The 16822-nt window shown below is 38.5% G+C and overlaps 1 protein-coding gene across 3 annotated transcripts in view; it reads left to right on the forward strand.

Moving 5' to 3' along the window:
- The window catches only part of Diaph3 (diaphanous related formin 3), a 433102-nt gene that overhangs the window by 321970 nt on the left and 94310 nt on the right, over positions 1-16822 (forward strand). For all 3 annotated transcript variants that reach the window (XM_040754912.1, XM_040754964.1, XM_040755016.1), the window contains one exon: positions 87-146. In XM_040754912.1, the coding sequence (XP_040610846.1) occupies positions 87-146 (60 nt within the window). The remainder of the gene's footprint in view (positions 1-86; positions 147-16822) is intronic.

The following is a 16822-nucleotide window of genomic DNA, read 5'->3' on the forward strand; positions in this document are numbered from 1 at the left end:
CCTAAGCTTGGAAAAGTCATGTAATACTCTTTTACTTCTCAAGTTGAACATACCTCTATATTAAATTTCTCTCTCTCTCTCAACAGATATTCGGCAGAGTCTCAGTCCAATGTCTCAGAGGCGTGTTCTCAAAGTTTGTAACCATGGTAATAAACTTTATACATAAATTGCATGTTATTCTTACCTGCTTCTATCCTGTTGGTCTGTGATTTTTACTGTGCTGCTATTGAAGTTCTTACGGTATAAGTACAACAGTAAAAATGTGGAGATGTGTCTCTTTGCTCTAAGATTGGGGGCTCCGCTTTTCCATTCTGCATTATTGCCTTGAGTTGATTCTTCCATTTTTCTAATTAGGTTGTCAGTAAATGTTTTGATAGCGGTGTTGTTTGAAGTTACATTTGCACGTTTCTGATCAGTGTCATTCCGTGCACCATTTCAAAGCAGTGTGATTTCATGGTATTTACTTTTAAGTAGTGGCTTCACTGTACATCAAGGCTCATGGGAAATATTGAAACCTGTTTCCATTTTTCCCTCCCGTATTTGTCAGTGCAGTTACAAATACTTCCGCTCTCATTTTGGATAAATACCAATGAGCTGACTTTGCTGTTCCAATGGAATGATGCCACAGTTGCTAAATTAAAGTGAGCTATCTTCATCTCTGATGTTTACCAAAGACTTGGATCTGTTAAAAAGATCCCATTTAAGTGTCGTCTACCCACCTGCATTGTCCTGTCCTCCATTCAGGAGTCCATCTCATGGATTCGCTCTCACTCTCCGGTTTCTTTTCAGTCAGTTTCTCTGTTATTGGATCCTGCTTACCTTCTATAGTCAAAAACAGGTTCATCTTTGCAGAGTCCCATTGACTCTCAGTGAGCTTGTCATCAAAATTTGATGGATTTGAGGAAAACTACCTGATGGATTTTATTTGAAGGTTTTGGGAGTTAATTTCTATGAGTATTGAGATGTGACTGAGGGTGTGTATGTCATGCTTCTAGGTAATCTAAAACAGCTAGTGAAATAAAATAAGAGAACACAGGAACTCAATGATTACGTAGTATCTATGTAATCATAGTATGTTTAGTAAACGCTTAAGAAATGACCAAAATGATGAAATCTGTTAACAGTCTTTTAAATAGATCTTTCAACTTTTTAAAGTATGCTTTGGCTTTTGATTTGCTTTTTCTTGTTCTAACCATGGCAGAAAAAAAAGGGGGAATAAGTGATGTTCATTAGGAGTATTAAGTAATTCCAAATCTTAGCTTATAATCTTATACCATCATAGCTTTATAGACAGAATTATAGTAAAAGTTAAGGGAATAGTGATAACCTGAACATTAAAGATGATTTTCTTTAGAAGAGAAGTAAATGGAAATTCACAGAGGCTGAAAACCAGGAGGACAGAGCTACTGACAGCTCTGTGGCCATAATTGAATTCTCCAATTCCTACCACACTTCTGTTTTTAATTACATATAAGCACTTACGCATTTTTAACTAGTAAACGTTTTGTGTTTATGCACATTATTCTGGTCATCTGGATTTATTTCTATTTGCGTAGACACATGAAGAGGAAACAGTAAATATCAATATGAAACTAATAAAGACATTAGAAAAAATAATAACATACCTACTTTGGCTACTGTTGCTTTCGTAGTTACCACGCAGCCCCCATTACAAGTTATGAAAAAGAAAAAAGAAAACATTACTAAGCACACTGATTATTTTACTCTGGTGGTTACTATGACAGCATCTGAAGAATAATTTAAAATACATATTGCAGATGCTATGAAGGCAAAAGCTTTGTAAGGTAACTTTGTATACCAGCCTTGGGGGACTCAGTCCTTCTGTGACTGTAATGTTAATAAATGTCTGGGGTGTAATGGCTTGGCTGTGATTGCTTATAAACTGTGGTATTTCTGTTCATTATAGAAAAGCTGCTGAACATTGCATTCTTACAATGCTAATATGTACTATCTTAATGCTTGGACTATTGTGATAATTAAGCTAGGAGATTACACAGCATCCAAAGCAAAAACACCACAACCATCAAAAATTCTTTTTTCTAATATTAATATAATCATTAAATTGTCTTTAGCGGTTTTATATTGACATTCTTTGTTTTCCCTTAACATTTCTATCCAAGTGGAATAAATCTAAATAACCAAACTTATCTTATTCATAAGCATAAAACTTTTTAGGCTAGATATTGAAAAGTCCATGTATACTTAAGAAAAATGTCTTCACTTCTAAAGGATCAGCAAAATTTGTAGAATAATATGATATTTTAGAGTTAATTGTATACTTTCCGAAAGGTACTTTGTTTTCATTAAAAATATTAATGCTACAACTGAACTGTGATTGCAGTACAACATTGAATCTATTTAATGTTTTAATTTGTTTCTGTATACTTTATACTAATGCCAGCTATTTATTTTATGTAAGTATATTTGTTGATAACTTATTTTTTATTTATAAGGTTTTTGTAATTGTCTTAAGTTTTGTGGCCTATTCACATTATAATAAACGATATAGAATAAGCATTAACTGAGTTACTTTCTGTAGCCAGAATGCTTTGTATATATTCTGTTTACACTTCTCAACATCCTTGTTTCCATGTCATAGCTGGAGGTAACCAAAAAGGAAACAAGTCTAGTAGCCTCCTTACATACATTCTGCCAAAACTGAATCTTTTCTCATGGCATCAGAGTCCAAGTTCATAGTATTTCCATACCACCTTGGAAAGAACTATATGATCAGTGTTTGATCCCTTTATATGTAGGACCTGCTGTCACTTGTGCAACTGTTTTCTCTTACGGCAGAATGTCAAGCTACTTAGATCCAGTGTCTAGGAGGTTCTGCAGCCTCTGGTGTACTTTGCCTCTTGTTCACAGATGTAACCACTAGATAGCACTGTTTTGTTAGTCTTTGGCTTTACAAAAGCATTCTTTAGGAATGATGGCTACTTTTGTTTCTTTTATTAAAACCACTGTGGAAACACCCACATTATTTTTAACAAACAGATGCTATTTAGAAATATCATACAAGATGTGGGTTATATATAAACATTTAAATTATATATACATACATATGTGTATGTATTTATATATGCATACATATATATCAAGCCACAAATACATATATACCCACATATGTACCAAGACACAAATCTAATCTTATTATCTGCTGTTTTAAACTTTTATCTTCATATCTTTTATTTGCCATTTACTGTTAATATCTTTTTTAAGACCATAGCTGTAGTACCAAACCATATATATATGGTTTGTTAGGATGACCTGCAGGATGCAGTTCAGCTAATCCAACAACAGCTGGCTGGGAATGGAAGATGCAAGGATCTAGTGATTGCTCAGTCCACAAGTCTAGATGTCTCAGCTGGTTTTCAGTATCTACTGGAATCCTGAAGAAGTAGGCTGTAATGCTAGGGAAGGAATGGACTTGCTGATTCAAAAATTGGTGAGAAAGACATCTGGGAAAGAAGTAGGATAGATTCCTCTAAATTGGTGAAGATTCTTGTGTCCCATATCAATGCTCAACTAAAGGTGCCCAACTGAGGAGGAGTTCATTAATCAAGGAGATAGGATGGCCCAGTTGTGGACAGTCAGCTTCTTTCCCCAGCCCATCCTGTCATTGCCCAATGGACCCATGAAAAAAGTGGCCATGGTGGCAGAGAGTATGCATGGGCTCAACAACCTGGACTTCCATTCACCACAGCTGACCTGGCTACAGCTATTGCTGAGTCAACAGGAGAGACCAACAAACACTGGATCCTACAAAAAAATAAAATAAAAGACCCAGAGACAGATATTGGGGTTCAAGCTTCAGGCTGAATATCAGAAAAGCAAAGCAGCTGGCCACTATCTTCTTACCTCTCCCTCAGACTGAAAGAGCTGATCCTGTCTCCATGAGCTCTCACCAAGCCTTAGACTGTAACCTGTCCTCAGTGTGGCTGAAGAATGAATTCCTCCTACTGACTACTGAAGACCCTGCTTCTATCTTTTATACCCCTCTAGTGTTGGGATTAAAGATGTATGATCTGTTACTCTTTTAGACTGATTCAATCTCCTATATCCCTCATGGCCTTGAACTCAGAGATTGCTCTAGCTCTTAGTCCTGAGTCCTAAAATTAAAGGTGTGTACCATCACCTCCTTGCTTCTGGCTGCTGAGATTGAAGGTGTGTGCCCAGCTTCTATGGCTTGTGGCTGACTTTGCTTTCTGAATCCCCAGGCAGATTGAGTACACAGGACCACTTCCTCCTTGGAAAGGAGAACACTCTGTCCTTACTAGAGTAGATACTTATTTATGGCTTCTTGTCCTGCACATAATGCTTCTGCCAAAGCCACTCGCCATGTACTTACAGAATGACTTATCTATAAACATGGTATTCCACACGGTATTGATTCTGACCAAGGGACACAATTCATAGCCAGGGAAGTGTGACAGTGGACCCGTGATCATGCAGTCCTTGGGTCTTACTAGATACCCCACCACCCTGAAGTAGCTGGCCAGATAGGAAGATGGAATGGCCTTTTGAAGACACATTTTCAGCACCAAGTCTAGTTAGTAGACTAGAGGGCGGGCAGCGTTCTCCATAAGGTGGCATGTGCTTTCAGCGAGAGTCCTACATAAGGTACAGTTTTCCGCATAGCCAGGATCCACATGTCCAGGAATCAAGGGGTGTAAAAGAGCATATAGTCCACTCACCATCACCCCTAATGTCCCAGTAGGAAAATTTTTACTTCCTGTTCTTATGACCTTAAGTTCTGCTGACCTAGAAATTTTGGTTCTGGATATAATCTAGGCAACACTTTCTCCTGGAAGACTATATAAGAACATGGAAAAAGGAAGGTTTTTCTCTTTGCCTTCTTGCCCTCACCTTGCTAGAAAGGTCATTCCTTCACTGGCATTAGAGCCTACTTCTTCAGGATTCCAACATATACTGAAAACCAGCTAAGACATCTAGACTGGACTGAACAAGTACTAGATTCTTGAAACTTCCATTCACAGCCAGCTATTGTTAGACTAGCTTAGAGTAGTTAGACTAGCCTATAAGTCATTCTAAAAAATCCCTTCTATATATAGAGTCATTCTATAAGTTCTGTTACTCTAGAAAACCCTGACTACTACACACACATATGTATCAAACCACAAATTTAACCTTAATAGTTTAATATTTTAAACTTTTGGCATCATGTCTTTTATTGACCATATATTGTTAATGTTATTTTAAAACCATAGCTATAGTTTCAGACCTTGTAGTTTATCTTTATATGCATAGAGCATCTCTTATTTCAGAATTTAAAAAATAAACGTCCTTTGACTTTTTGCACTAAACTACCTCGATATACATTTCACACCCTGATATAAAGTATTCTGCCCCTAGTGGCCATGGGAAGCAGCTGTTTATCCCTTATTCTATGCAGATCTGTACCAAAAATATTTGCTTGACATCTTTTGCTGTTCTCTTTTCTTTTACTTTGGCTTTGAAATTCTACACTGAAATTGAATTATTTATACTTGACAATCCAGTCTTTATTCAATAACCTATAATAAGTGTTCCCTACGCTCTTTGAATAGATACACTAGGGCCATGGCTCTAGCTCAGTCAATGACAGAGTGCTTGCTTAGTATATGCTAGACACTGAGGTAGTGGTTGCAGGGATGAGGGGTGATGGGAGATGTCCTTCTGTATATATGTTTCTCTTATTGGTTGATGAATAAAGCACTGATTGGCCAGGCAGGAAGATATGCGGGACTAGGGGACAAAGAAAATTCTGGGAAAGATAGGCAGGAGGGGACGCCATGGAGGGTCCAGGAGGATAGGACACCACACCAGACATTCTCCAGTAAGATAAGACTATGTAGAAATACATAGATTATTAGTTATGGGTCAATAATTAAGAGAGAGCTAGCCAATAAGAAGCCCTAGACATTGGCCAACAGTTTAATAATTAATATAGTGTCTCTGTATGTTTATTTGGGGTTGAGAAGGGCAATGGGACCTGGTGGGGCAAAGAAAACTCTACAACAGAGGAGTCTTATGCAACAGATGGCAGGTATTTAAACATTGGTATAGGGGTGCAGGGACACACCTGTAATTGCGCACTGTCTTGGGTTGTTTTTTATTGCTATAATAAACACCCATAGCCAAAAGCAACTTGGGAAGGAAAGGGTTTATTTCTTCTTATAGATTACAGTCCAACACAATGGAAGGTTGGGACAGGAAGTAAAGGCAAGATCCTGGAGTCAGGAACAGAAGTAGAGAGCATGGAGGACAGCTGCTCATTGCCTTGCTCTCCATAGCTTGCTCATCCTGCTTTCTGTGTAATTCAGGACCACCTACCCAGCTGTGAAACCACCCACAGAGCCCTGGACCCTCAATACTTAGGAAGGAAAATGTCCCTACAAATATGTACACAGGCCAGTCTAATGGAACCATTCCCTGGTTTAAGGTTCTCTTGTCCAAGGTAATTTATGCCAAGCTGACAAAAAGCTAACCAATGCAATTGACCCCTTGTCAACTTGTCACTCAAATGTATCACTATTAGCCCATAACATTGTCTTTCTAATTTATCTCCAGGGACTCTTATTAATGTTAAAATATAAAAGGTTTTGCAAGTCGCACGGTCTTTTAAAAAAATTGAACATTTAAAGCATTCATTAAGGAACCAACAAACCAACATCAACTGCCAGAGTAAAGCAAGTTTCCCATCAATGGACTCCTCTCTGGTAAATCATTTTTTCAACCCAGGCTGATCAGAAGTCATAAATTCATAATTCAAAATATCACATGAATGGCTCCTATAGTTTTTAGGAGGCTCTGATACTTCAAAATCCAGGCCTCCATTTAAGTTTCTGTCAGTATTCTTATCTTCCAAACTCCCACAGAACAGCCCACTGAGTGCTGAATACTCAAACAACCTTCCAGCCCAGACTGCTGGCTACTTACACAATCCTCCCCAAAACAACACAGTCAAGTTTGTCATAGTAATTGCCTACTTTCTGGTGCCAATCTGTATATTTCCTTTTCTGTCGCTATGATAAAAACTGTGACCAAAGGCAACTTAGGTTTGGGGGAGGGTTTTTTTATGATTTATGTTTTTTTTTCATTTTGCATACCAACCCCAGTTCCTCCTCCTGCCCCTTCTCCCACCCACCCCCCCACCCAAATCCACTCCTCAGAGGTGGTAAGGCCTGACATACCAAGTTGGTGCAGGACCGAGCCCCTCTTGGGAGAGGGTCTATTCATCTTCCAGTTAAAGAAGAAAAGTAAGGGCAGGGATCCAGGGAAGGAACCTGGAGACAGGCACTGAAGTAGCAGCCATGAATGAGCACTGTGTTGTCTTCCATGACTTGCACAAGTTGCTTTTCCTTTTATTTTTTTTAAGATTTATTTATTATGTATACAGGGTTTTGTCTGCACACCAAAAGAAGGCTTGAGACCTGGTTTTGTTTAGGCTTGAATGAAACAACTACTACATATTTAGGAGCATAGTCAAGTCTCTGAATGGCTACATGAGTGGATCTTAATATGCCAAGTGCTGATGCCCTCACTGTGAGTACACTTAACCTCTTGTCATCTCCTCTCTGAAATGTCATTTGTCATTGAAAGGAGATATTTGATCCCCACTGGTCAATACTTAAAAGGCTGTTGGGTCAGAAGGGGAAGGTAGGATATAGTCTTGATTGGATTTCCCCTGAGAAGCTTAGAGGCCAGTCTGAACCCTTTCCCTTTCCCTAACGTATCCATGAATATATAACATTAAAATGAAGGAAAGAGTATATCTGCTGATAGGAACAATCCATTAAGTCCAAACCTAAAGAAAATGTAAGTTACTCTTTTAGTTAAATATATCAAAAATTTTAAAGCAATTTATGGAAATCTTAAAGTCTCAAATAGAGGTTGATGAAAGTCAAGAATCACATGGAGAAGAATAACATTGAGAATTTGTTGGCAGGGCAAGGAATTTAGACCAATTTGATATTTGAGTAATTAAGCATAGAACTGAAGGGAAAAGGGAAACATTCAGAAGGTACTTTCAGTGACCATGTGAACCTCTGTAGGGAATGGGGAAAGTACCACTAGGTATTCTAAGATATGAAGAAAAAACGGTCTCTGTCAAGAGTATCTCCCAGAGAAGTGCTAGTCTTATATAAGCAAATGAGTTGTCTAATGATGGATCTTTAGAACAAAAGAAAAAACATTTGAGAAGTAGACTCAGTGGAGGACAAGTAATAAAGAATGGTACAAACAAAAACATACTAGGATAAGGATCTCATAGTAGCCGGAGAACTTGATCACAGACAACATGAAGGTTTAGAGTTATAAGGGCTTGATGAGCTCCTTTTTTTATTTGACCATTTGTTTTCTGTATAGCCTAGGATACACTCCTGGATTGTTATTGCTTTTCTAAGTGTTGTAACTCCTGTTATCCTTGGGTATTTTTCTTTCATGGGCACAGTCAACCTTTTGTGACAGAGGATACAAATAAGAATTGTTGAGTCACGCCCTCATGGTGCATCTGCCTGCAGTCTGATTGCCTCCTCCTTAAATGCTTTCTCTATTCATTAAGGAGTACAGTAGGATATTTTCCCCAAGTTAAATGAATATAGAGTAATCAGGAAAGATTTTTACAAACTATATGCAATTAAAAACCCTAATGATAAAACTATTTAACTGTGACAAAATAAGATAAAACATAATCAAAATTTTAGGCAAACAAGTATTACACATTTTTAGTGAACATCCATAACCTAAACAAAATTTTGCTATATTATCTTTACAGTAAATCAGTTCTTAATAGCCTTAATTTGGATTTGATTATCTATTTTTATACTCTCACTTATATATGGAGCTTTGAGAGATTTTTATAGAAATAAGATTGTATTGCCTCTAGGCACAGCTGCTCCGCCACTCTTCAAGACTTGAAGTCAGAATTAAATGTGGAGCCAGTTAAATATCTTTGAATTAGCATAGTACTCTGCAAAAAAAAAAAAGCTGTAAGGGAGACATACAAGTCAGGTTTTGTGTCTGTAAATCAAAAACTTCTGTCTACAGCCACCCTTAGCCCCAGTTCACACAGTCCTGGGTCCCCTTATTTCTCTACCATTATTGTCCCTCAATAACAAGAACACGGCCACGGCCTGAGGTAGAATTAGGAAGTCACAAAGGTTTTCAGGGGTGTCTACTTGAGTGCTAACTACCTCCTGGCTTCTTTAAAAGCAAGAAACCCAATAGGAAAACAGTCCCTGTCAAGAGAACTTCATCACAGTGGCAAATGTTGACAAAATCCATTTCTATTTCTTTTAAATGTGTCCTCTTTAATATAGAAAGAGCATAAGGAACAATGTAGTGAAATGGTATGATTTCTCTAAGTGTTATTGGCTTATTTGCTTGAGAAGAGTTTTTGTTCTCTTGCTGAGGAGCTTGTGTCTGCCTAATAACCTAAGAAAGGGAGCTATTAAAATACTAATTGTTTTTGACACCTTTATGCTTGGGCTTTCAAGCAGAATTAAATATTACTTGTAACTGTCAAAAGTTAGATATTTTAAGTTTTTTTTTTTAAGGCCAGGAACTTAAACCAATTTGGGTGCTTTTCACATTTTATTCAAATATCCTTCCCTTATTTACTATGTAGTCAAGCAAAAGAAGAAGAATCACGCGAGCAGGGCTCCTGCCGAAGTAAGGATGCCCTGGGGGAGACAGCAAAGGACTTTCTTTTCTAATTTTATAGTCAGGGCAGGACAACCTTTTGTCATAGTCATTATCAGGCAGACTCTTAAGCATGAGCAGCCTAGAAAACTCAAGTAGTGAAGATTTCAAATTGTTTTCAAAGGCCATTTATGCAGGAAACAGCAAATGTGTCTGGAGTAATGAGCATTCACAAATGTATGCTAAAGCCTGGACTAAATTGAGTGAAAAGAAAATGAGCAACTATTGTATAAGGAAAATAATGTCCTTGACTTCCCTGAAATTGTTGTCATGATTAACATGTCTCTTCTGTTTGTGTTCCATAGTGGGCTATGATTATGGTAATCTTTTAAAATTTTTTCACCCATTCTTGAATCCTTCCTTTTTCTTATAATAGAGGTTCAAAATATGACTTATAAGGAGTCTATGAATAGATGCTAAAGAATCTCTGAACCCTACTTTCGTTTAGCTGTTAAATTTGACATTTTTTTCCCTCTCTGGGTACTAAATTTCTCACGAAACAATAGTTATTGATTTTGTTTGATTATTATTGTATTACTTTTCCTGGGGAGACATGGAGATATGGCTACCCCAGATAGAGCATTCAGACAGACCAAAGAAACTATTCCATCCATGCTCAACTAGGTGAAGCAGTGAGCTTGTTGGGGCTACTCAACCTTCTACATCCTGTCTTCTCTAACATCCTTCCAGACCAGATGTTCAGGATGGAGGATGATAGAAGACTGTAGCAAGCTCTCAGTGAGGGTTGCAGGTGCTCCGGTTTAAAACAATGGCCATGTCCAACCCACAGGAATCACGTACACAGCAAATAATGCATGTGATAATTTTGTATGTAAAACTTACCGAGAGCTGTTTTGTTATATTGGTTTTCTATTTAAGAATGAAATTCTCATTGACGTAGGATAACCCTTGAGACCCATCAGAAGAGTGGGGCTGTAGAGCAGGCTGGCTGATGAGGATTACAGTTTAGCTCTGTGGAATTAAGTCAACCCCAGTGGCAGGGAGGTGTGCAGACTTCAGTGCCACTTAGATGTAATGTATAAGTTCAAGAAGGAATAGCCTACTCAGAAGCTACCATTCCTGTCCATAGAAGGCCAAGAGAAAGAGTAGTCACCAAACCAGAAAGGTCAGAGCAGCAAGACTGGATGGCTAGTAGGCAGACTGTATAGAAGGGCACAGAGCTGTGTCTGGTAGGACATTGGAACCAGGCAGCCTGGGTGGTTGAAAGAGGGAATGTCTATACAGTATTTTGGATTTTAATGAGTGAAATGGGGTGGGATAGAGATTAATTGTTAATATTATAGAGCTGTGTATATCATGACAGCTGCCAAGTGTTGCCTTCATTGTACTGTCTTTGTAGTGAGAAGGAAAGGTAAGAGGGTGAGATTCAGTGGTGAGTGTGAAGCACCTGGTGACTTAGCCATGGACCTGATAGAACTTGGCCAGTGCAATGGGAGGATGCTGCACTAGAAGTGGATGTAGCTGTTTATAGATGAGAGTTCAAAGGTCTCACATATCATATTGATTTCCTCTGAAAACTAGGATATAAAATCTCTTCCTGGAAGTGTGGGAGGAAAGGGCAGTGAAGGATGATGGGTAACCTCTAGGGAATGTGAAAGAAAATCAATCGGGAAGACAGAAAATAGTTTTTTGCACTGTTGCTCCAGTGGGGAAAGAAGATGACTGTTTGCGTAGCAAGAGTTGTGTGTAAAGACTGAGGGGAAAAGAAGTAGCCAAGGTGCTTCTCAGACTCTGGAACCAAGCAAGGGCAGCTTGTCCTCAATGGCCTAAAGGCTCTGACAAACACCGCACATGATACAGAGCTCTGGTGGGCAGGGAGCAGATGGAGAGGGTTTAGCACGCTGGCCCAGAGGAGTCATTACAGTTTTAGAGGGTATTTTTATTTAAACTTTGTGATCATTTAGGGAAATAATGGCACCTTTTCAGGGCAGCACACATGATGTGTGCCTTGGCATTGCTTTGTGCTCGTGTCACATCTGTGGATGGCATTAGAGCAGTGTTACTGGGGACCTTAATGCTGCTGGATTTCTTCCAGCCGTGTGCCAACTACATGATCTGAGCTCTTCAAGAAAATGGCACTTGGGGCAAAAGTACTTATCTCAGGGACACCTTTAGCTTTTCTTTGCTATTTCATTGATTATATTTTCCTTCATTAAATGTAAGTAGCCAAAGATACAGAAACCAGTTGAGATTGCTGTCAGTATAAAAAATAAACATTGTTGGATGATGACCAATACATGGTAGGTACTTTAAAAATAGAAGTAGGTTTGAAAGTTGTTTATGAGGTCTGGCAGGACAAGTCTGATCTTGAGGAGCAGCAGGGAATCACTCTTGAGAGTTAGCCAAATAGTTGGTGATTTGAAATTTCAACTAGTGCAGTTGATTTTTTTAAGTCTCCTTCCTTTTACTTTAGCAAATCTTGAAATAATAAATCTATAGAGAAAAAAAGGTTTATTTTGGCTCTCAGCACATGGTCTGTTGTTCAGCATGTATTGAATTTGTTCAGACATATGTAGGAATATATGATGGAGCACACTGATAACATTGTCACTAGGACACACAAAAGAGAAAACACTATGGCCTCACAATCACCTTTAAAAACATGTCCCTGATGACTTAAAATATTTCAGTAGGCCTCACCTCCAAAGATAGCTACCTCTTCCCCTCTTCCAGCAGTGCCAAACTGGGACCAAGCTGTTTCCATGTGCAGCTTGAAAGGTAGTCCAGATCCAACGGAATGCTATGATCCTGGCATATGATTTAACTTTTAACTTTTCTTTTTCTTAAGCTCTCAAAATTAAAATGCACTACATGCCCCATAAATTATCTGAAAAACAAAAAAGTTTGAGCATACAGTGTACACCATTACTAATCATGCTAGTTTCTCTTCATTCTTCACACTTCATTCTCTTCCAACACGTTTATCCCTAGGAGACAATGTTAATTTTTTTAAATACATTTGTAGTGGTATGCTGAACAAGAATACTAATAAGCAGGATTAAAACTAATTCTCTTTACTATAAATAAGTACATGAATCAGTATAAACTAGTTGATAGAAAAATATATACCTGAAAATTAAAAGATTGTAGCATGTAAAGGACTCAGCACAAGCATGAAGACTTATTCAAGTCCCAGTGCCATGTAAAAAGACTAGGCAGTGGCTTGAGCCTGTATTCTGATACTGGAGATGAGGTTGAAGAAAGATTTTGAAAATCAGTGGATTCCTGTATCTCCTGGCCAACCAGCCTAGCAGGATCACAGAGCTTTGAGTTCAGTGAGAGACCGTCTCAAGAAGTAAAGATGGAGCCAGGCGTTGGTGGCGCATACCTTTAATCCCAGCACTGGGGAGGCAGAGGCAGGAGGATCTCTGTGAGTTCATGGCCAGACTGGTCTACAGAGCAAGTTCCAGGGCAGCCTCCAAAGCAATATAGAGAAACCCTGTCTCAGAAAAAAGAAGGAGAAGGAGGAGGAGGAGGAGAAGGAGAAGGAGAAGAAGAAGAAGGAGAAGAAGAAGACGACGACGACTATAAAACTTTTTAAAATAGAGTAACAAATATCCCCTTGGAAATCACAGCGATGGCACCATGAGAAACTGGAAAAAAAATAAGCACATAAACTTATATGATACTGACTTTGACTTGAAAAAATAGTATATAACAATAAAATAAGAAACACTATGACACAGCAAGGAATGATCTATGTCACTAACAGGATTAAAGGGTAGAAGATACTGCTGCTTTCATCTTGGATAATCAGCCTCAGCTTCTCCCTCTTGTCTGAATAGAGCCATATAGTAAGCATCCATTTGGAGAGACCCAGGTTGTGATCTATGAGCTAGCAAGATGATCCCTTTTGATGTATAACTAGGAGGCTGGGTTGTTGATATTGAGAGTACTTACCTAGCAAGCAGGAATCCTGTGGATTCTATCCCTAACATCAAATAAGTATGGCAGATGCTTGCAATCCCAACACTCAGGAGGGGAAGGAGGATGAGAAATCTAAAGTCATCTTCAGCTATAGAATAGGTTCTGAGGCCACATTAGACTCTGTCTCAAGGGGAAGAAGCAGGGATAAAACAGTTGCCCAAGTTTTCCTTTATTAGGTATCTATCTCCCTTCTTAATGGCCACTATTGTAGTTCTCTTTTATTTTCCCCTTGTTTTCTCTTTCCAGGTAATCTATAAAAACCCAAAGAGACCTCTTTTCATATCTAGCCCTCAGATTACTATCTGTATGCGATCTAAAAGCTAAATTGCTCTTCAGAGTGCATTCCTGAGACGCAATAGGGATGATAAGAATGCAGTAATGGTGATGTCTCTTGCTCAAACACACACACACACACACACACACACACACACACACACATATATATGCTTTGCATATAAAATAGTCTTACCTTTGTGTGTATTCTGTAGGTAACATTGGTCATTGACTTTGCTGCACATTTCTGAATTCTTTTTCTCTTGTCACTCCTAATAGGAGAGAAAATAATGATAGAAATAAGCCTAGGGAAAACTCAAGTACCACTTTACTGGTTCTGCTTTTAGAGCAAAAGTAGCCTTCCAGGGGTATAGAAGAACGTGATGGCAATGTCTAGTTTCTGAATCCTAGTAAGCAAGAGAGTGGACTGGAATTAGCATTTGAAACATGGGTGTTAGTTATACAATCATTGACTCTTTTGTAGAGAAAAGTGACTTTTCATATATCACATTGATCTCCTGAAAGCCAGGGATATAGCTGGTATTAGCTGGGACTGTGGTTTGGAGGGGAATGACAGCATAATAGCTTGTTACATGCTCTAGATAAGGGGATAAATACTAAATATTGTCTACTTTTTAAAGTATAAATTGAAGCAGGCGTCAACATGCATTAAGGAAAGCCACAATGTTTCATGGATTCCCAAATGAATTAGGAATTCCAACTGTTAGCCAGGCACTTGTGTGAAGTGACAGCATTTAGCTTAAACAGTTTTACCATTTATTAGCAATAATATTAGAATAAATGATAATGATCATTAAGTGCTATGTACATGATCATTTAAGTAATTATGCCTGCAATCTTCTTCTATTAGCCAAACCTCTTTGGGTTAATTAGTCAAAGAAGCTGCCTTTCCCAGTTTCTAAAGGAATAGGAAAATGGAGAAACACTGAAAATGCTAAAGAAAACAACAGGGCATCTGCCATTTGCTCCTCATCTAGTCTGACATAACAATCAGGAGGTTAAAAGATTCTGCTAACTTTTTATCTTGAAATATGAGTGGGCCTATGAAATTATGCATACATACTTTTTCCATTATGCAGCAGAAAAATACTATTACAATATGCAAATAAAAGCATACTCCTCATTTCCTACCATACCCACACTTAAGCAAGAGCTAGTAAATAGTGTTGAGAGTTAGTATTGAAAATGTTAATACCATCTTGTGTTTAGTCCCAACAAGTCATTAACTCAAATCTACACAACCTCAAGGAGGATGCATGTACAGAAAAATAACTATAGCATTCTATTAGTAGTCGTCACTCACCACCTCACATAGAGCTTCTCTAAGGGTTCTTACATTGGTGTTCGGGAAGCCACGAAGATGGTTTTGTTTAATCCAAAGCTTAATTGTTTAATTCATAGCTTTCAACTTGGACCTCCTGGGGTCCTAAAGGACAAGGAATGATGAAGAAAAAGCACCTAAAATTGATTGTGCTTTGGCCTCTCTGCAGATGTGGCTGCCTTTTTTCTTTTCTTTTGTAATGAGACAGCAGAAGTAACTGAAGACCAGCACATTAGGGAAGACCTGGCCTCGCTGTACAGCGCAAAGACAAGCGCTGCCAGACCTGTTGCCACACTCTGACCTTTGGCTGCCACTTCCTCTCTGATCGGTCGCAAGGCTTTCATCACTTCCTAAACACTGGGCGTTCTGTTTGCTGCTCTCTTACAGGAAACTGGACACAGCCTACTACTCTCCATCCTATTAACCTACTTTCTCTTCGTCCACTGATCTCAATTCTCTTCCCTTTGTCTAAATATAACAGTCACAGTCTGCTCAGGGTGAGGAATGGGGTGAAGTCAGTGAGTCCAGAGACTGCCTTGTAGAAACTTGGAATATATCCTAGAAATGAGCTGCCTTCTATATATGTTTGTTTTAATTATCAGAAAGGGCTTTGAGGACAACTTTTTAACCTGGTATATTTTGGTCACTTTCCATAGCCTGCTGACAGCATCCTCCCCAAAGCTGTTCATGCCCCTGAGCCCCTGCTTATCTGATTTAAAAGATTTATTTGGGCAGACGTGGTAGTGTATGCCTTTAATCTCCACGCTCAGAAGACAGAAGCAGGGGGAATCAGGGCTACATAGAAAGACCCTGTCTCCAAAACAAAACAACAAAACCAGCTTGGTTTTGCCTCAGCTGTAGTCCCATATGGTGTAGTCACATGTTCTTGTTTTAGCCAGACCTCCAATCCTACCTATAATTTCATCTAGTTTACATGGAGCTCTACTTAAACTCTGTTATCATCATTCTAGAAATGCCAAATCCTATTTCTCAAATGAGTGATAGAAGACAAATCCACAAATTCTTGCATAGTAAAACTCCCTCTGTTTGACTAGATTGCTTGGCAGTGTGTATTTGATTGCTTTGCAGATGTTTGGTTTGGTTTAAATTCTCCATATAGTCTCTAGCTTCTTCCCTCATGTTGTGCATATACTATAAATGAAGAAAACATACATATGGAAATGTGCATAATTCCTAAGTATGAGGCATGATTAAGGTTTGCAAAATGGACTTAACCATGGAACCAGCATGCAGATCGAAACTGAAATAGAACTACAGTAGCTCCTTCCAGCTCCTCTCAGTCAGTGTTTCACATTCCAAATATACCTGACTGTGGGAGCATAATCTACTTTTAGCCTGTGCTTTTTATAAATAAAACAATATGCTGCATAGCCATGTTGTTATATGAAGTTGCAATTCATTCATTCTTTTGTGTGGTATTTTACTGTGCAGAACTGTGTATATTTTTCTCATATTAGTAGCTATGTTTCTAGCTTTGGACTAGTATTACAAACACTGCTACTAAGAACTCTG

This window comes from Mesocricetus auratus, unplaced genomic scaffold (assembly GCF_017639785.1).
Source record: "Mesocricetus auratus isolate SY011 unplaced genomic scaffold, BCM_Maur_2.0 Super-Scaffold_2245, whole genome shotgun sequence".
Lineage (NCBI taxonomy): Eukaryota > Metazoa > Chordata > Mammalia > Rodentia > Cricetidae > Mesocricetus > Mesocricetus auratus.